The sequence below is a fragment of the Hemicordylus capensis genome, chromosome 5, assembly GCF_027244095.1.
Source record: "Hemicordylus capensis ecotype Gifberg chromosome 5, rHemCap1.1.pri, whole genome shotgun sequence".
Taxonomy (NCBI): Eukaryota; Metazoa; Chordata; class Lepidosauria; order Squamata; family Cordylidae; genus Hemicordylus; species Hemicordylus capensis.
The window spans coordinates 103599397-103621429 of record NC_069661.1 but is presented as its reverse complement, the minus strand read 5'-3'; the positions used below and the strand labels follow the sequence as shown (position 1 = coordinate 103621429).

The window sequence follows — 22033 nt, the reverse complement described above, 5'->3', positions numbered from 1 at the left end:
TTCAGTAAATCCTGTTGGCTTGCTTGTCACTATACTACACAATTCTTATTTGCTTAAAATAAAACCATAGTCCAGCAAGTATATTGGGTATTATAATACTCTAAAAGTGAATACTTCTGTTAAAATTTGTGCTGTTGGGAACTTCAATCTTGGGCCATTTTCAGATTACATTCCTGGCTGACACTACAAGTCACCATTCTCCCTTTCTAAGGCTGGGATGCAACGCCGACAGATTAACAAACCATCCCATGTGTACCTTGGCTTGCTCTGTGCTGGCCACTGTTACACGGCACTCCCAAGTTTCAGTGGACAGAAGTAAACATGACATGTTTTGAAGAACTTACTAGTAATCAGGACGTATTGGCTGCATGTATATCAGATATTAGCTTTCTTTGCCTTGTGAAACTACCATAACAATTTTGAGACCCTAATCCATTAGAGAGAGTAGCAGGGAACAAGAGCGGCCCAAATGTTTAGATAGCTACAAGACTTCACACACTCAGTAGAATAAAGACACACTTTTGAATGACAGCTCAGTAAAAGCCATCTATAACACATCATCTGCCAAACTCTACTCTTGTACACCTACGTAGTGTCTATTACTACTGTCTGACTTGTTTTCAGCAGGATCATCTGTTCAACTTATTTTAAATGGATAGTAACATCCCCCCCACCCGCACTTTTAGCATCCTTTTATTTAGATTGGGTTGATTCTCTCCTTTCACCAACCTACAGAAAATCTCTTGGAAGTCTGTCAAATCCACCAGGTGACACTGGTGTGGCTGAAATTGCTGGCACTTCGCCTTTTGGGGTGCAGCTTCACACAAATAGCTTGCCCTATAGCTGCATTTTTAAGAAGCTGCCTGTGATGCAGATTATGTGCATTAATTGCACCTAGGAGGGGGAGAATGCAAAAACACTTCAGAGCAATTAATAATACATTCAGCCAAATCTTTAGTAGAGATTTAACTTAAACAATTATAAAACATGTAGAACAGTTATGTGAGCTGACATATGTCAATATATTTCAAAGTGTGGATACTCTTCAAACATGAAAGCATTGACATAAATGCATTGACACACACACTGCACCTTCCTGCCTGGTAATAATACTGAATATGTCCTATCAAGTTTTGTACTATTACTTTATTGCTTTTAACCTCACTTTGTTAAGAACTTCCCAACGATGCAAAAATCTAGACCACAGTTTCTCAACCACTGGTCCCTGGACTGCTGCCGGTCCCCGAAGGGTTGAGTGCCATTCCATGACTGGGAGTCAAACCCTCCCCCCCACAACTGAAATCAAGGCACTCACTTCCTCAATTTTGCACATGGCACGGAAGAGGAAGAGTATTACGGAGGCGTTGGACCCTTCTTGTGCCTTGCCTCCACATGCTGCTGAGATCTTCCTACAGCTATCTTATTCCCTATCTTTACAGCTTCAAACTGTATGCAGTGCGGGGGCATGGAGGAAAAGGCATGGCATTGGGTGCCACTTGAAGGGCTGCTGGTTCTTGCATGCTCATTGTTTGCAGCCAAAGGTTGATGGATTGAAACCCAGCTGCCTGTTGCGGCCGAGGCACCTTGAGAGGGAACGAGGTATCCCTCTTGCATTGGTGGGGCGTTGTGGTCCCTCGGTCCCCTGTAACCCCCTGGTCGGCACTGCTGGTGGAAGACGGCGGTGCTCTTTGTGACCTCGCCAGGGGGTGGAACCTCTGGCCGGGATCATGCCACAGTGAGGGCTAAGTGGCGGAGGGAGGGAGGAGGGCCGCCTTGGCTCGGGCTTTGCAGAAAGGGAGTGCAGGTGGACCTTCCTCGGGGGAGGGGGAGCAAGCACGTGTACTGAGGAGGGCTAAGTGGAGGAGGCAGGTGGCATGGTACGGGGGAGAGGCAAAGTACCATTTTGTGCATTCATGCAAAAGGGTCATTGGATGAATGGCACTGCTATGAAGTGATCCTGGGGATTTGATGCCCAGCACGGTTCGTGTCCGATCCAAACCGATTTAAAACCAGCTGCCTGTTGCGGCCAAGGCACCTTGAGAGGAAACTCCATTTCCCTCTTGCATTGGTGGGGTGTTGTGGTCCCTCGGCCCCCTATAACCCCCTGGTCTGCACCACCGGTGGAAGACGGCGGTCCCCTTTATGACCTCACCGGGTGTGGGGGACAACCTCTGGCCGGAATCATGCCGCGGTGAGGGCTAAGCAGAGGAGGGAGGGAGGAGGGATGCTTTGGCTCACCTCGCAGGTATGCGCGGGCAGCATGTGGGACCACATGAGCTGCATGGCACCAAAGGCAGGCTGGTGTGATTGGCGCACACAGGGGAGTTGGGAGGGGAGCACAGAAACGCGCGTTGTGAGAGAGGATGGGGGAACTGGAGAATGGGGTTTTGGAGAATTCAAAAGCTTGCTTGTGTGTTGTTTTCATTGGCCCCATGTAGCTTTTGAATTTTTCTAATGGCTCAACATCCCCTCTCCATTGAGTAATCACAAGCACCCCCACTGAACATACTGAAGACATACTGGAGACAAATTTGTTCACCCAGGCGATTCAGGGGTTCTCAACCTTGGGTCCCCAGATGTTGGTGGACTTCAACTCCCATAATCCCCAGCCATAATGGACAAATGCCATTGTGGTTGGGGGTTATGAGAGTTTAACTGAGGGACCAAAGGTTGAGAACCCCTAATATTCCATGTCTGCAAAAGATTCCAAATTTAATGATTTTAATGCTTATATTATTTTAATTGTAAACTGCCCAGAGATGCAAGTTTTGGGCAGTATAGAAGTCAGATAGATAGCTGCTGGTCCGGGAAACTGTGCATGAAGAATGTAGCGGTCCTTGAAACTCTGCATGAAGAATTTAGCGGTCCTTTACTCCAAAAAGGTTGAGAAACACTGATCTAGAACATTGGTTTTCATTATTTTACCTTCAGGGAACACTTTTTACTCACACTAGAACCCTACTTAGATATTACACTGTACATACATACAAGGTGTCTGCATAAATGTACCAGTAGATGTTTGTGTGAAGTACTGTACAAGCATTCATTTTAAAAATGAACCTAGGTACAGGCCCCCTCAAATGCAGAGTTAGGACAGAAAATCTACATGAATGTATGTACATTCATTGACCATAATGTGTGGACAGGCTTCATTTGCTCTGATTACCATAGAATAATTGTGCATGGTAGATGACTCTACAGGTCACAGTGAGTTCAGTCAGGCCCTATACTAGGCCCATTTAGACCTCACCATCACCCCATCTAAACTGAGAATGTGCTCTGGGACACACCCAACATTCCCCTATACCTTGCAGACAAAGCTTGGTAAGGTAAGGTAAAGTGTGCCATCAAGTCGATTCCGACTCCTGGCACCCACAGAGCCCTGTGTTTTTCTTTGGTAGAATACAGGAGGGGTTTACCATTGCCTCCTCCTGCACAGTATGAGATTACAGCATCTTCCTACATCACTGCTGCCTGATATAGTACCAGCGGGGATTGGTAGGGAAAGCCAAACTATCTTCTGGGCCTCTTGCTTATTCTTAAAGTAAAGTGTCAACAGCTGGTGACCACAGAGCCCTGCTCTTCTAATTGAGGTATCTTTGAAAAGCACCACTACAGAGAATAAGGGCCATCAAGTACTGAAGCATTAATAGTAGCTCCATTTTAAAATGGATGTTTGCTATGCAAATATAATATGCTCACTGCCGCAGTTTACATCTAAATATATATGAAAATAGGAAATGAGAAATTTGCTGCAACACAAAACACTTTCATTTAAAATAGTTTCTTGTGGTTAAGAAAATGCAAATGCCATAAAGCATCTGTACTTTTAAAATACATGGTAATTATTCATTTAGTAGTTCACCATAATGCTGCTTATATTTTCATTACCTACAGCAATAACATGTGCTACATAGGTCTGGTACTCTGTGTGTGTGTGTGTGTGTGTGTGTGTGTGTGTGTGTGTGTGTGATTATTACATATTGTGTGTATGCAATTTGTGTGTGTGTGCAAGTGCACACACAGAGGCATAGCTATAACTGAATGGAGGAGAAGCAAATGCCCTGGGTCCTTGAGGGGGAAGAGGCCCTCCCCTGCTAACTGAGCAAAGAGGCTGTGATTTTTTTATCTAGCAGTGGGAGATCAACTGGCCCTATCCATCCTCAGCACAGCATCACTCCAATGGCTGTTGCTGGTGTCTGTCTTATGTTTCTTTTTCAGATTGTGAGCCCTTTGGGGACAAGGAGCCACTTTATTTATTTAATGTCTATCTATGTAAAAGCTTTTGGGAACTTTTGTTGAAAAGTGGTACTATATACATATTCATTGCTGTTGTTGTCACTAACTGAGCAGCAGTTTACTCTTCACTCTCCCCTACCTTCCAAAGGCGGTGGCAGAGAGGTGGGGGGCAAGGGCCCATCTTCACTTTTTGGTTGGGGGGCAGGGGCCCACCAACCATGCAATGCCCATGTATATGTGAGTGTGTGCATGTGTATATAATGGTTACAATCCTGCACACAGTCAGGTTGTTTAAATTCCACTAAATTCAGTGCAGGACTGCACTCCTTATATTTTGTTCTGATTCACAAGTAGTAACTCAAGCCAGAGCCCAGATTCTTTTGTTCTAAAAACTTGTGTGAAAACAAGAACAATAGGAGACAGAGGATTTGTTACACTCACCAGTTATAACTACCTAGATAAAACTCAACAAGTTCCCAACTAAAGCCTCTATAGTGCCTCATCAAGGATCTACAACTTATCTTGGAAAACTATCTTTCCTTTTCACAGATCTGTGAGGCAGGGAGGCCAATCCATTCTTACAGACCCCACCCCAAACCTGTAGCAACTACTCATCAGCAACAAAGGACCACCCAGCAGAGATACAAATGGTATAACCAGACAAGCACACCCCAGCCATCTCCGTCCCCATAACTACTAGATTAGCTCCTAGGATAGTTTCAATGGTATCAGCCACACAATCAGGGGCTCATTCACTTCTCTATAATTGGATAAATGTCACAAAGGGCTATCATTACCCTTACATTACCCTTACATAAGCTCAGCCCTGCTGAATCAGATCCAGGTTCTATCCAGTCCAGCATCTTGTTTCATGCCTCTGGGAAGACCACAGGCAAGAGTTGAAGGCAGGCATACCCTCTCGCCTACTGTTGCTCCCATGCAACTGGTATGCAGAGGAGGCATCCTGCCTCTGAGCCTGGAGATAGCTTATAGCCATCAAGACTAATAGCCACATTTATGGAGGACAGCCACCTGTCCTCCATGAATGTGTCTAAGCCCCTTTTAAAACTGTCCAAGCTGGTGGCCATCAACACCTCCTGTGCCAGAAAATTCCACAGATTAGTTATGCACAGGGTGAAAGAGTATGAGAGCCAGTATGGTGTTTTGGTTAGAGTGCTGGACTAGGACCGGGGAGACCTGAGTTCAAATCCCCATTCAGCCATAATACTAGCTGGGTGACTCTGGGCCAGTCACTTCTTTCTCAGCCTAGCCTACTTCACAGGGAGAAACTTAGTACACTGTAGTACACTGCTCTGGGCTCCTTGGAGGAAGAGCGGGATATAAATGTAATAAATAATAATAATAATAATTCCTTTGTGTCAGTCTTAAGTTTCCTGTCATTCAGTTTCATGGAATGACCCCTGGTTTAAGTGTTGTGGGAGAGGGAGAAAATTTTCTCTCTATCCACACCATAACATTATAGACCTCTACTATGTCTCTTTTTAGTCACCTTCTACATTGGCCAAACTGAACTCTGCCTTTCTTTACAAGAGAATAAACTGACACAGATTAGACACTAAAAATGGCAACACTCAGAGACAAACTGGGAGAGAGTTTCAATTTCCTGGGACATTCAGTGCCAGACATGAAAGCTACCATACTTTAGCCAAAAAAGGGGGGGAAAGAAAGTTTCACAAGGAGACTCTAGCCTAAAGCTGCTTACTGGAATTGATATGCAGATGTGATGCTATCAGATTTGGGCTGAAGAGACTGAGTGAATAGCTCACTCCAGCAAGTGATTGTGCCTGCTAAGGCGCACCATTTATCTTGCTTTCTCAATTTGTTAGCAGTTGGGAGTGGGTCCACCACTTTGATCTTTTTAGCTTGCATTTTTTCTGCCGCACCTATCCCTTGCCTTCCTGGGCCTTCTGGTCTTGTTTTGTAATAATGGCCCTGTGGTCGACACAGACTCTTCAGCACAACCTTTTTCCTTTCCCTACCACCTACTAAAACCATAAGTCAGTAATATAACAAAAAGCAGACAAAAGCTAAATTAAGTTTATAGCTGCCAGAGTAAACTCAGTCCTCACTTGATGTGTTTGTTTACAGACTGGTGTCTATTGTGTGTGTTTTTCTGCTCATGTTAATCCCATCGTTCCTCAGAGTATTTCAGGGCTGTATACTTGACAACCAACCTCACTCCATTTTAGTCTCCCAATGGCTGCCTAAAATAGGATATGCTGAAAGCTAGTGACTGGACCAAGGTCACTCGGGAAGCTTCACAGCTAAAGCACAGATTTTAATATCGAGGTCTTACCAGTTCAAGTGCAACATTCAATCCCAGGCCTGCTCAATTTAGGCCCCCCAGCTGTTTTTGAACTACAGCTCCCATAATCCCCAGCAGCAAATAGCCAGAGATTACGGGAACTGCAAGCCAACATCTGCAGGAGGGCCGGAGTTGAGCAGCCCTGTCTATCCACTACTATGGGGTAGGCAAACTTGGCACTCCAGTTGTTGTTGAATTACAACTCCCAATCACCTCCAGTCACAGTTTATTGTGGCTGGGAATGAAGAGAGTTGTAGTTCAACAACAGCTCAAGTGCCAAGGTTGCCTACGCCTGCACCACCACATACTCTGGACGGAGTATACTGTATTCTCTACATCTGCCAGTACTGCTTCAAGAGACTCAAATTTTAAAGTGAATGATAAGGCACAGAAAATATACATTGGTTTTTATTTATTTATTTTTATTTATTAAAACATTTTTATACTGCCCAAAACTTACGTCTCTGGGTGGTTTACATCTCTGGGTGGTTGCATTTAGTAATCAAATAGGTTTATTTGGCCACAGTCCAGAGAACCTCACATCTAGCTCTGTGCACCCAGTGTGGCTTTAGACTTTGGTTCTTGAGCAGCAATTCCTCCTATTACCCAGAAAACTACTTGGGAAGCTGGAGAAGTTTCAGAAATTGTATGCAATGACATTGGCAGGGGAAGTTCTGTTGTTCCAAAAAAAAGTCAAAAGCCACCTGGTGGGTGGAAGTTTTAGTAGTTCTTGAAGCTACAATGAGTTAAAAAAGATTTTTAGGACAGACTTGGTCTCTGGCATCTCACATTAAGGGGTCAGTACAGGGAAACATAAGAGAATTTTGGGGAGGGTTACACAGAAATGTAGATGCATGAGCACTATTTTTAAGAGGCTCTGACTCGATACTTTAGAATGTCTAATAAAATCACTAGGCAGGTCAGTGAAAGTCAGGAATTTGACCTCATAATGCTTGTGAAAGAATAATCATGTATAGCATCAGCACATGCACAAGAGTAGGAGGATTACATCCATGGGATAACAACATTTTCAACTCTACAACATCACAAAATCATACTCAGGATCATACCTTCTAGATCTCTCTGAATGCTCAGTTTTTACCAGTAGTATAATACTAGTACACTGTTAAGTGTTAAGCAGCAAATACATAATATTTGCAAAGGTCCTATCTTGAATTATAGATAATTACTCCTCAACATGAATCCTGATCCCAAGTGTGTTTACTAAAATATAAATCTCACTACACCTATACATTCTGGAATTGTTGTTAAGGACTGCAGCCTTCAATTGTTTTAGAATCAAAAGAATCAGCACAAGTAGGCACAGAAGTGCCATAGGTTGCCTTCTCCTTTATGGATGGAGTATCTCACTCACTCCACTAGAGAATTTGTTGTATGTTCAGTGGAACTATTTTACATCATAAAGATTAATGAGAAAATTGTTGCTTGAAATGCAAAGTCAACTCTGTGTGTGTATGTAATCATGTACACACACCCCTAGGCTACCAATTGGAGGAAGTGGAATATATAAAGCTGATTTGGTTAACATGGAACACAATCCTATGCAAGTTTAAGCCCTACCAAGTTCATTAGGATGTATTTCCTAGCTAATGCACAGATTGCAGCCATGCGGTCTGCTCCTCTGCACACTTACTTGAAAGTAAGTCCTACTGAAGTTAACAAGACTTCTGATTAAACACACACAGGGGATCACCCTACAAGGTTTTGGCTAAAATGTTATTAGTAATGATGCCATGCAGCTCAGTCCTACACATGTACTTGGAAGTAGGTCTCACTGGGTTCATATAATTGCCATGCATCTCCAAAACAATCTAGGGTCTCATTAAAAAAGACAACTGTACCATCAAATGTCTTGCTGCTGGTTTGCAAAAACCTCTCCAAAATTAAGTAAACAAATCTTAACCGGCGAACAAAGGGCCTGCTTCCTCTGGTCACAGATGGATTATCATGAACACAAAGTCGGTGGGACTGATTTGGCACCGAGAAGCTCTGCAAAAGGCTTGAAAGGAGAGATCCGGTTTATATGCAAACCTCATCTCGAGGGACCGGTGCAGGATTTGCTTATGGTTGGAGCTTAAACGCCTGCAAGCACCCGAACTCGAATTTTCCCTTTCTGAAAAGCTTATATTAGTTTCTCAAAAGAAACTAGAGCCAGGATATCAACCCAAGGCAAAAAGAGGGGGAGAGCTTTTGGTTAAGCAAAACTTTACTCCCATCTGGAAACTAGCATAGCAGCTGACTACAAGAGGAATAGGATGGGAAACTTGCTGTTTCCACAGCCTCCTTTCCTCCACCATTAAAAGTACAACCAGCTCCTCAGCCTCACAGCACAAAGCTAACTAAGTACTGTGAAAAGAAGACAGGCAACACACTTACCCGGTCTGCCCTGCTGGCTGGAAGAGGCGGCTTTGATTCGGTGGTGAAGCCGCAGATAGCAAGAGGCGACTGCGCAACCTCAGCACGCCAGGTGTGCGGCGGCGCTTCCCTTCCCCTTCTGTTTTGATTCGATTGACCACGTCAGTCTTGCCACCACCAGGAGACCCGGATCTGCCGGCTCGCAGAAGGGGGAAGAGCTTGCTTGGCAGCCTCCCTCTCGTCGGCTGCTGCTCCCAAGCTCAGCGGTGGGCGGCGCAGAAGGTAGAGGGGCTGTCCTCCGCAGCTCTCTCTTGTAAACAGTCTCAAAGAAAAATCGTTGGTAAGAGCCGCGTTGATCCTGTCAAGAAGAACAAAACAAACACCCCAAAGTCACAGTCTGGCAATACTTTTAGGAAGGCCAGACGCAGAGTTGCAAGCTTTCGAGTTCTCAACTATTTTTCATCGGCCTGGATGTTAAGCGCGGGGGCTGTGGGGCGGAAGCGGGGAGGGGTTGAGAAAAAAGAAGGGAACTGTTCGGCTTCCCCCACCCCACCCCCCAATCTAGTGGCAAAGGAGATCGGTGCCGCCCTATGCAGTGAAGGCTAGGTCCGAGATCCTGCACACGTTTACTTGGCAATTGCTGCTGAGTTAGTGTCAAATCTGCACATCAATTATTTCAAATGTAGGCTGAAGAGAGTCTGGTGTTGATGTACGCCATGCCTCTTTGCTCTACTAACTGGTTACATACCCTCTGACTGAATCTTTTACCTTTTTCACTGGATCTCGTTTGTATTTGTACAAGCCTTAAGAAACATAAGAACAGCCCTGCTGGATCAGACCCAAGGCCCATCTAGTCCAGCATCCTGTTTCGCACAGTGGCCCACCAGATGCCACTGGAAGCCACAGACAGGAGTTGAGGGCATGCCCTCTCACCTGCCATTACTCCTCTGCAACTGGTACTCAGAGGCATCCTGCCTTTGAGGCTGGAGGTGGTCCACAGCCCTCCGACTAGTAGCCATTGATAGACCTCTCCTCCATGAAGTCATCCAAACCCCTCTTAAAGCCATCCAGGTTGTTGGCTGTCACCACATCCTGTGGCAGAGAGTTCCACAAGTGGATCATGCGTTGTGTGAAAAAGTACTTCCGTTTGGGCCTTCTGGGTTCATTTTATAATAACACCCACCACCACCATGTGTGTGCGTACATGTGTATGCATTGAGGGTACATAGGAAGCTGTCCTCTATCAAATCAGACCATTGGTCCATCTAGCTCAGTATTGTCTACACAGAATGGCAGTGGCTTCCCCAGCGTTACAAGCAGGACTCTTTCTCAATTCTGTTTGGAGATACCAGGGAAGGAAACTTGGAACCTTCTGCATGCAAGCATGCAGATATACCTTTCCCAGAGCGGGCCCATCACCTAAGGGGGATATCTTACCGTGCTCATATAAAGTCTCCCATTCAAATGCAAACCAGGGTGGACCTTGCTTAGCAGAGGGGGCAAGGTAACCCTTCATACATATGACAAAGTAGGTTCTGGTTCACAAGAAAGTTTATTATTTATATACAGCTGTTTAATCTGGAGCCTTTAGGTGGGGTGGTATGAAAATGTAATAAATAAATAAATAATGAAACACTTCTCAAAGCAGTTTACATATAATACGTTTTCCACAATAAGAGTATTATCATTTAAAGTTCCAGGGGACTCTTTTTTAAATTTAAAGGGTATCATTTATTTCAGTGGGACTTCATTCTGGGTAAACATATGTCGGAAAGGAAAGATTGTGTCATCAAGTCGGTGTCGACTCTGGTGACCACAGAGCCGTGTGGTTTTTATGGTAGAATACAGGAGTGGTTTACCATTGCCTTTCTCCCATGCAGTATGCAAAATTATTCTCCATTTACTAGGATTGCTAACAAAAAGCATTTTACCCACCCATTTGGTATTTTTATGCCCCCTCAGTTGTTCCACTTTCCCAAGTCGTGAAAAGTTCCAGAGGTTTGTAGCCAATGTAACATTTTAAAGACAGGAATAATGTGGTCTCTCCACATTTTGCTGGAGACCAACCTGGCTGTTGAATTTTGCACTAATTGGAGTTTCTGGACTACATACAAAAACAGCCCCATGTAAGCACATTGCAATAGTCACGCCTGGAAGTTACCAGCATGTGTACCACTGTTTTAAGGTAGTCAGTCTCTTCCAGAAACAAATGCAGCTGACATAGCCAAATCTGATAGAACTCTTATTCACTGCATCAACCTGAGATACCAGAGGGAGGCTAGGGTCCAGAAGTACTTTCAGACTGCATACTTGTTTCTTCTGGGAAACTGTAGCTTCTAGAACAGGAAGATATATCTTGTCTCCAGAGTTATGGCCTCGCACAATGAGTACCGCCATTTTGTTTGGATTCTGTTTCAATTTATTATCTCTCATCCAATACATTACTGTCTCAAGGAAGATATTTAGGAAAGTTATGCCATTTCCCCATGAAGTTAGCATGGAAAAATAGATTTGGGTGTCATCAGCATACAGATAACACCCTGCACCAAATCTCCTAATGATTTCCCCCAATGGTTTAATGTAAATATTACAAGCATTGATGCCAGAATGGAGCCTTGCAGATGGTAGCACCATTATTGTATTTAGCACTTTATAGAGTAATGTAACAACAATAAATTATGGTAAGAACTAATCCACCGACTGTCCTTTCACTATAATTTTAATTTAGAATTACCATCTTCACATTCATGTACTTTTTATTGTTAAACACCAAATGCAGTATGTAGGTACAGTAAAACAGTAGTTGCCAGAGCCTCATCTGTAAGAACAGGGTGCACCACACATACCTAGGCAGAGGTGCACCTAGGTAATTTTGGAGCCTGAACCTAAAGGCCTTTGGGGGGCCCATGCCACTGCCAACAGATAAGCTGCAATGCATTATTTTTTACACCAGAACATGTTCAGACTGGAAACTTTTTTTAAAAAAAGAAGATATTCTGAATAAGATACTTCCCACTGATCTGCAGAGAGATACCACATTTTGCATGGACAATCCTGCCACTTAAATTAGTGGACTGCTCAGGGCAGCATTTGGAGGCCCACCAGGCCTGCAGGGGGCTGGACCTCCACCCAGTCGTCTAGTCCAAATAGCGCCACCGCACATAGGTGGAGGATGGCAATGAGATAAGGACAGCATAAAACACACCATTTAAATGTCCCTATGGGGCACTACAGTTGTACTAAATTTGATCCACATTGGTCTAGGCATTGCAAAGTTGCTAGTGGGGATGTACACACATAGCCACCTTGAAATGAATTCTGGAATTCATTTATGAGATACCAAGGTTTAATGTTCTCTGGAGTGGATGATGGAGTGGATAATGGATGATGTCATCAAAAGATATCCCATCAAGGTACCCCTTTGTGGCACTACAGTTGTACCAAATGTGGTCAAAATTGGTCCAGCATTGCAAAGTTGTTAGGGACACACACACACACATACACACACCCCAAGATGGTCTCCGAAGGCTATTTCCATGATGAAAGCAAGCTAAAAACACACCATTGAAATGTCTCTATGGACATTTGTACTAAATTTAACTGTACTAAATTTGATCCAAGTTGGTCCAGGCATTGCAAAGTTGTTAGGGAGGAAGACACACACAGCTGCTATTTTTAAATGAGTTCTGGAAATCATTTCTGGGATATTGATAATAATATTAATAATAAATCTCTAATAATATTGAGGTTTAATGTCCTCTAGAAATTTAACATGTTTACCAAGTTTAGTGCAAATTGGCAGTTCACAAGTTAGTCCACTTTCACCTCAAAAGTTCATGTGTCCTCCATCTTGGATTGGAGCGGATGACGTCATCATAAAATATGCCATTGAGGTGCCCCTACGTGCCACTACAACTGTACCAGTTTGGTTCAAATCAGTGCAGGCACTGTGAAGTTGTTAGGGAGACAGGCACACACACCACAGTGATCTCATAAGACTACTTTCCTTGAGGAAAGTAGGCTAAAAACAGACAAGCTCCTGAACCAAGGGGCTTATATCTAAATGTATACAGTGGGGAAAGAAGTGCTGAATTAGCTAATCTGCTCACGTTATTTTTAATTACATGTTTAAAATAAATTCATAACCAACAAGCAGCTTAGTACATACTGCACTGGGTTGCCTCCATCCCTTGATACCTTTGCCCTTCCCATTCCTCCTCTCTCTATATTGATTATTACTCTTTCCTCCCCTTAGAAAGGCAAAAGTAAGAAGGGATGGAGGCAAGCAAATGCAGTTACATATATTTAGATTTCACTATAGTTATTAATTTTAAACTTTTAATAACTCAATAACTAGAGCAAACAAACTATTTCACCACTTGTACAACATTTAACATTTCCTGAATGTAATATATAGTCATTCCCCGCCCACCTCCATTTGTATGTTGACCGACTCCTCAAATCTATTATACTCATATTGGTTATAATGTTAATGTCACTGATGAAGGACTCCTGGTAATATTGCATGAAAGCTAAAATATGGTTGGCATGATATGTTAGTTGTACAGACAGGTCCTGAGTTATGAGGGGCATGTAGCCTAATCAGAGGTACTACCTAGTTAATAGTTTCCTTATACCAGGGCTAAAACTTCAGTACTGCATGCTGATCACTGTCCAAAATAGTAGTAGCAGAATTTTATTTGTGCTAGCCATTAGTAATGGCACACACAAACAAGCAAAAGATAAAAGGCAAATGTGGCAACCCAAATTGACCAGATTAAATTAAATGACAAACCACAAGAAACAAAACACAGATTATACCCAGCTGGACATAAACATTGCATCACCCCTAAGGCCTTAATTCCCAGAAGTCTAATTTATTTTGGCATAAAGGAAAAAGGAAAAGTTGTGCCATTGAGTCAGTGTTGACTCTTGGCGACCACAGAGCCATACAGGAGGGGTTTGCCACCTAATGGAGCAGTGGGGAAATTACTTGACTAGCAAGCCGGAGGTTGCCGGTTCGAATCCCCTGCGCAGGAGGAGGCAATGGTAAATCCCTCCTATATTCTGCCAAAGACAACCACAGGGCTCTGTGGTCACCAGGAGTCGACACCGACTTGGCAGCACACTTTACATTTACCATTGCCATCTCCCGCATAGTATGAGATGATGCCTTTGAGCACCTTACCTTCCTATATCGTTGCTGCCCAATATAGGAGTTGCCCATATTCTAGGAAACACACCAGCGGGGATGAAGCCAGTGCAAAATGTACCATACATGTGACTACCAAAATAATGACTGGGTGAGGTAAAATGTGACATTCATGTGACAACCATATAATGACTGAGGAAGGTACTCCAGAAAATAAAGAATACATTACAAATTACGTGTTCGGAGCTGAAATATATACAATTCATTTTCAATAACTTCCTGGTGTAGGGGGGAGAGATTTTTACTGTTCTCATAAAATTTCTAGTTTCTCATCTGCCAGTAAATATGCTACCATAGTTTCATGGCACCCTCTTACTGCCTTCTAAAACTATAGCGTGTGGTTGCCTTTTGGTGGTCCTATTTATTTAGCAGCGAAAACTTTATTACCTGGCTATGCTTCCAGTTTTTCCAAGTTTCAGCATTTTAGAATAAAGAGAATTAACCTATATAAAATAACAGGAGGCCAGGGCTGGCTCCAAATTTCAGAGGGCTCTTGGAAAACTGTCTTCCCTTCCTCCCTGGAAGGGAAGGACTTAAGAGTTGCTCTGCCACCACACAGCATGAAGCCTATGGACATAGAGATGGCCTCAGAAATCAGCAGTAGACTCTGAGGGCTCTGGCCCCAATTATGCTTGTTTCTGGTGCCGTCCCTGTATTTGTTTTAAAAGGATATGTGGGAAGCTTTGTCTAAATGTTGAAGGAGATTACTTGATGTGGATGAAGCAGACTTGTGTTTATTCTGTATATTGTCCAATATGCAGCCAATGCAGTGAGCTCGCTAAAGCCAAAGTTTACTGTTTCAGCCTCCCGGATCTGACTGTCTTGTGTTTCCCACATGGCTGTTGTCAGCTCTGCCAGGCAATTTATCTTATACTTTCCTCACAATTCATTAATAAGGCTTCAAATCTAAGCATATGCATAAAAGGGACTTGCACCTCATTATTCAATAGGTTTATACAGAAGTAAGTATTTTGTCCCATTTTAAATGGTTACTGAACTGAAGTGCTTTCTCTTTCTGAATGGCTTTCAAGTACTTGAGTTGTGGAGTAAATTTTCCAGGAAATGTTGTACCTTTGCCTATCAGCTTTGCACATCTGAGCAGCAGCAACTATTCGGACACAAAGTGTGTAAGTGTTTTAGAATGACTATCATTTGCCAAAGGAGAAAATACATAATTGTATAAATTATAATTTATATGTAACCCTCTGAGTGTAGGGCCCTGTTTACCAAGGACAGATGGGTTTTTTTGGACCTTTGGGGTTACTGTAGTGTGGATTCTGAGGTGAGAGCTGGACTGAGGGAAGTGAAGGGAACAACAGGAAAACATTTAAGGTCTGGAGCAAGAGGATTAGAGTGAGAGAAAGTGTTTTATTGAAACACTGGCTGCGTTGGGGCGGGGGGGGGGGGGGAAGCCCAGCCAGTCAGAGTTTCAATTAAATACTGTCTGGGGAGGATGGGAGAGCATCTGAACAGCCCCTCTCCCGGGCAGTAGCCACACACCCTGCATCTGATGTCAGATGTAGGGGCATCAGGGGTGCACTTAGGACTGGACCTCGAGGTCTTGTTCCATAGATTAATTAGTGAGAAGCAATACTTTTTATTTGCCAAAAATCTGCCTTTAAGAGAGAAAATGCACTAATATCTAATTTTACAGGTTCTGGAATTGGTTTGGCATTGTAAACTTAGAAACTGAGCCCTGGTGAATCTTAGCCTAGACCGAACACTGGAAATTGCCGCTACAATAATACATTTGGATGGCAAGTCATCGTTCATTGAAATAATTAACTTTGGATTTTGTTGGAGTTAAAAAAAAAAATTAAAATCCCATTGTTTAATCAAAATAGCCATAAAATATTGCCCTCTGCAAGATAGTATATGTACCAAGGAAAAACAAAGTACTCAGGGAAAACAAAAGTATGTCAAAGTACTCAAGGAAAACAAAAGTACGTCAAAGTACTCAGGGGAAACAAAAGGGATTTTTGTGATATTTTTTAGACAGCAAAAACTGAGACTATAGAACAAATCTACACAAAAAAAATCAGGGGAAAAGGTGGGGAGACGTTAGTATAATCTTTATATAATTATAAAGTCAATCAATAATAAATATATATACCAAAATACTCTGGGGAAAGGCTCCCAGTACTCACATTCTGGTGTAAACCAAGTTCTCATTAAAAGCCAGTTAACTTATAAGAACTTTAATTACAGCAAAATATTTAAATAGAATCACAAAACCCCCATTTGTTTTCCCTGAGTACTCTTGAATGTTCTTTACTGAAGCTGCCCCTTCATTGTGAAGGAGGTCTGTTTTATAGACATATACTATCCTGCAGAGGGCAATGTTACATCTATTTTTCTGTCCATAGGCAGAACAGCAGATAACAATTATAAAGTATTTCAAACACATCAGGGGGTAAAGGAAGAGGCAGCAAAGTTGTGACAAGAGAGGGAGGTGCTGTTAGGTGAAATATGATGTCACAATAATTGATTTGCTTGTCTAAAACATTCAGGATTGTTATTCATCTGTTTAATAAGGTGGAAGAAGGATGGCTCATGCTGCTTTGGTCTGTTTAATTGTAATAGTGTGCTTCAAGATCTAACAAGCAAAAGGTAGAAAAAGCTATGCATTATATTTATGATAACATCTACATGAAACCGCTGGATGAGGTCATCAGGAGATTTGGTGCAGGGTGTTATCAGTATGCTAATGACACCCACATCTATTTCTTCTTATCATCATCAGGAAATGGCATTCACTCCCTAAATGCCTGCCTATGGGCAGTAATGGGCTGGATGAGGGATAACAAATTGAAGCTGAATCCAAGCAAGACAGAGGTGCTCATTGTGGGGTATCGGAATCTGAGGGATGAGTTAGAACTTTCTGTGCTGGATGGGGTTACACTCCCCAAGAAGGAACAGGTACGCAGCTTGGGAGTGCTCTTGGATCCAGGCCTCATCCTGGTATCTCAGGTGGAAGCTATGGCCAGGAGCGCTTTCCATCAACTTTGGCTGATTCAACAGCTGCGTCCATTCCTTGAAGAGAATGATCTCAGAACAGTGGTGCATCAGCTGGTAACTTCCAGAATTGAGTATTGCAATGTGCTCTACGTCGGGCTGCCTTTGTACATAGTTCGGAAGCTTCAGTTAGTTCAAAATGCAGCAACTAGATTGGTTTCTGGGGCAACCTGGAGAGACCATATTATGCTTGTTTTAAAACAGTTGCACTGGCTGCCGATGTTTCCGGGCAAAATACAAAGTGCTGGTTATTACCTTTAAAGCCCTGAATGACTTGGTTCCGGGCTACCTTAGAGAGCGCCTTCTTCTGTATGATCCCTATCGCACGTTGAGGTCATCTGGAGAGGTCCGTCTCCAGTTACCACCAGTACGTCTGGTGGTGTCTCGGACACCAGGCCTTCTCTGTAGCTACACCTGGCCTATGGAATGCACTCCCAGCAGATATCCGCAGTTTAGGCTCGCTGTTGGCCTTTAAGAGAGCCCTAAAGACTTACATGTTTGGTCTGGCCTTCCAAGGTTTTTAAATCATTTTAAAGTATTTTAATTGGTTTTACATTGTGTAAAAATTGTTTTTATATTGTTTTAAGTAGTGTGTTTTGGATTATGTTTGTTTTTATGTTTTTTAAACTAGTTGTACACCGCCCAGAGCGTCTGGATGGGGTGGTTTATAAATGTAATGTAATGTAATAAATAATAAGATAGATAGATAAAGCATCTAAGCAATTCTAAGAGTTTACTGTTGCTTTGTTTTTGTTTTCTATTTATGTCTCTGGTTAGCAATTCATTTTTTACAGGGACCACACTTTGAATTGAGCAAGGCTTGAAGGGCTGGCATTCTCTCTCCCGTTCTCTCAGGACAGAGGCGTGAGCACACACACAAACAGTGTCCAGCAACAGAGATTTCGCCCTTCCTTGAGGCACTTCAGCAGCTTACTACGATTTATCTGTGACTTGGCTTGGACATAGGAATGAACAGTTGGCTGCATAATACTGTGCAATACATGCATGGTGGAGGTGTTCTTAGGATCAATTTCATTCCTGTTCTCATGTTTTAATTCCTTCTGCCATGGAACATATGGAGAATAATATTAGGAGAGATTATTTATGTATGTATGTATATATGTATGTATTTATTTATCAATTTTTTATACTGCCCAAAACACGAGTTCTCTGCTCTTTCTCTGATTTTTATACCTAGGTCTCTGATTTTCTCTGATTTTTATACCGCCCAAAACGCGAGTTGTCAATGTGGCTGGGAATAAGATTATACATTGCACACACTTTGATTTGCAGCTTATTTTTAATTAAACAAAGGCTGGCTTTAGGATCAGGCAATCCTAGAGGCCACCATCTACAACAGAATTTTGCAGGGGATTGCTGCAGTCCTGTGCAGTTATATTATTTTACTTATTTTTAATTAAACAAAGGCTGGCTTTAGGATCAGGCAATCCTAGAGGCCACCATCTACAACAGAATTTTGCAGGGGATTGCTGCAGTCCTGTGCAGTTATATGTGTGGGGTTTCACTCAAGTAAGTGGGATTAACCATACATTACATTACAAGTAAGGAGGGCAGGCCTCAGAATTTTGACAAACACCATTCTAAGCCTATCTTTTCAATGAAGCCTTTGGCATAATTTGGCATACCATGGGTGGATTCAGATGACCCACTGAAAGTCCAGGTCCTGGGAACCTCTGGTTTCTGGGGAGTGCATGCTCCCAGCAGGCTTGTCATCCGCATCTACCACCTCTGGTTCTGAGCCTTCCAACCAACATTTGCCCAACATTCTCCACCCAGCTTCAAATGAAGGTTACAAATGGGCAGAGAAAGTCAGATGGAACACTCGGGAACCGAAGGTTGGCAGCTTTGAATGAGATGCCTGCCAGGAGTGCACACTCCCTGGCAACCAGATTTCGACAGATAATCATCACTTACCTCATAACTATGTCCACGTATGTGTAACTGCAACAACAACATATTCATCTCTTTTTTACCCTTGCTTCCATGTTGTCCCCTTCTGCTGTTCTCTCCCTAGCATAATTTTCTAGATTGTAAGCCCCTTGGGATAGAGACATGTCCTCTCATTCTTTGTAAAGAGCCATGTTCATGCATAGCACAATATAAAACATGAATATGGTTCTACTCATCACAACCGGAGCAATTCTTCTTATTTTCCTTAAGAGGAGAATTAGGACGAAAGACTAAGTAGATTGAAATACTTGAACTGGAGCACACATTTCACTTCAGTCATTCTAAACTTCTGTGTAGCTCAATATTGTTCTGATGTCAGACCATCCTCAGAATACTTGATTTATATTTGCATGAAAGTTTGGGTTGGGCCATGATCTAAACCATTTGTAAGATCAGTATATATGCGGTTATCTACCTTGAAGTGTCTGCGTGATATATAGGACAGCTTCACATGATCAGCTGTAAATTGTTAAGAAGTCCAGGAGAGGGAACTGGAGGTGTCCACAGCATGCAAGCTCTTGTGCAGCATGTTGTCTGAAGCCTCTAATGTGCCCAGTTACCAACTTCCACCAGAGATTCTATTGACTTTTCAAGCCAATTTCAAATCTTGGTGAAGAAGCTGGTAGAATATCAGAAGGAAACTGACTTGGGCGGCTTCAAATGATATGCTACATGGGAGTATATGTGCCACAGATAGAGATGTAAAATGTCCATAAATTTTGAAGTCATGGAGGGGGAAAAACACCAATTTCCCATGAAAATAATTGAATTTTTGGGAAAAGTTGCAATACTTGTTTTCTAGCACCCTTTACAGGCCTAAAGTCAAATTGTTTATTTAGGAACATTTATTATGTATAACCTGCTTTGCTCTTAAATTTATTATGTTTCGTATATTACATTTAGAAGTAATGTATCACTATACAGTACTTCTTCTGATCCTTCATTTTTATCAACTTAATGACTCATTAAAACTGAATTGCCTGTACTGAGACAAGCCTCTTTACCTTTTAACATGTTCCTTTATTTCTTGATCTGGTAGATTTCCAAACATAGACCAGTTTCTTTCACATATTGAAGATGAAAGAATCTGAAGTAAGCAAGAAACTTGGGAGAGTAAAGGCCAGAACGCCTTTTCTTATATGAATATACCTGAACACCTTTTCTTAAATATTTTTAAGTCCAAAAGAAAACACCCCCCTACACACACAATTTTTTTGGAGGGGAAACAAAAAAAGTCCTTTAAAAAAAAATCCTGCCCCCGCACCCCCCTCCGCCCACGTGAAGCTGCCAATAGAGTGGGTGATTTCCAGAAAGGTTTGAGCCCAGGCATCTGTCATTTTAAGCCCCACTATGCTCATTGGAACTTACTCTTAGATATGTGTGCATAGGATTATAGCCACAATGTAGGTTTTTAAAATTAAAATGGAACATGCATCTAGGGCTACTAGCTTTTGTGTGTGACGTGTGACAAAACTCCAAAAGTAACATGTTCTGTATTCCGAACCGTAACATTTAAAGAAGGCCATACCATTTAAAGATGATATAGTTAACCTTTTGATCTACATCAGCACAAGTGCCTCCTGCAAAAATATGTAACTTGTGGTCACCAGCGACATAGTGCAGGTAGAAGTCTTATGTATGTGTACATTTGTATTATGCAGACGAGACTCTGGTACTTTCCAGAGACAACTGTCCGAAACAGCATTGGAAAGTGAAAGTAGAAGTACTTCAGGAGGCTATACAGCTTAATTAATTGCTTGCAGGACACAATGGCTCTGGGGTAGGGTTGCCATATTCAAGCTTCCCAAATCCGGGTGGCCTAAATTGCATATTATGCAAATTATGCAGTAACAAATTTGCTTTTTATTTATTTAGTTATTTGACAGATTTGTATGCTTCTCCTTCTCTGCCCTCCCATGTGATTGGATCCAGAGTAAAATCCGGGCAGCGCAATTGATATCCATGTAAATCCAGGTGGAATTTAGCAGCCAGGTGGAGGAGCAAAAATCTGGGGGCTACCCTAAATTCTGGGGGACATGGCAACACTACTCTGGGGGTCTCACTTGGGTCTCACTTTATAAGCGAGGGTGGCTTCCTGGGCATTGAGGAGCAACAGAACCATCAGTGGCATCACACTTTAGTCCCTCCACAATGCCCCTGAAGTAGTGTTGCTCCAGACATTGTGGGGGGAAGGGGGGTGGGGATGTAAATAACTTGGTGGTGATTCAGACATTATAGCCATGAACCAGTGTTCCCTCTAACAGGGATTCCCAGATGTTGTTGACTACAACTCCCATAATCCCCAGCCAAAGGCCATTGAAGCTGGGGATGCTTGGAATTGTAGACAACAACATCTGGGAATCCCTGTTAGCGGAAACACTGCCATGAACCCTCCTGAGGTGCTTGGCTCTTCATATTTGCTTAAGGGTACAGTGTACTGACACTGAATTTTTTTGGGGGAGGGGGATAACCCACTTCACCCCTTCCCTCATCAAAAATGGACTTTTCAACTACAGCTTACCACATATGACAAAGTGTATAAGACATATGTCAAAAACTAAAATATAATTACAGTATATATAAAATTCTAACCACATAAAATGGAGGGGGTGCATTTTGTCCAAAGGTTACGTTCAGGGCCTTTTTAACTGAGAGGCCCGGGAGTACAATGTTCATTTTAAGCTCCCCATTTTCCTCTGGCTGACATACTGTGCAATGTTACACACATGAAGGCAGGGCTGGCCAATCCATATAAGTGACCTAAGTGGTTGCCTAGAGTAACGAGTTGTAAGAAGCACCAATGCGCCAGCACAGCCCACAGTGGAGGCTGTGGTTGTGGATACCAGGAGATGAGCAAAGATTGCACCTCAGTACATAGCGTTGCTGGGAGCGCA

General features: G+C 42.7%; 1 protein-coding gene and 1 long non-coding RNA gene across 3 annotated transcripts in view; one reads left to right on the top strand and one right to left on the bottom strand.

Moving 5' to 3' along the window:
• The window catches only part of SMIM14 (small integral membrane protein 14), a 59392-nt gene that overhangs the window by 32159 nt on the left and 5200 nt on the right, over window positions 1–22033 (bottom strand). Inside the window, exon 2 of one of the 2 annotated variants that reach the window (XM_053252736.1) lies at window positions 8963–9299. Coding sequence is in view for 1 of the 2 variants with exons in the window: in XM_053252735.1 (XP_053108710.1) it covers window positions 9265–9299 (35 nt within the window). In the remaining variant the exon portion in view is untranslated. Of the gene's footprint in view, window positions 1–8962; window positions 9300–22033 lie in introns of those variants that run through there. The other variant, XM_053252735.1, reaches the window with a different exon arrangement.
• LOC128326243 (uncharacterized) lies at window positions 9016–20124 on the top strand. Its single transcript, XR_008307903.1, has 2 exons — window positions 9016–9281; window positions 17946–20124. It is a non-coding gene; the product is annotated as an uncharacterized LOC128326243 (long non-coding RNA).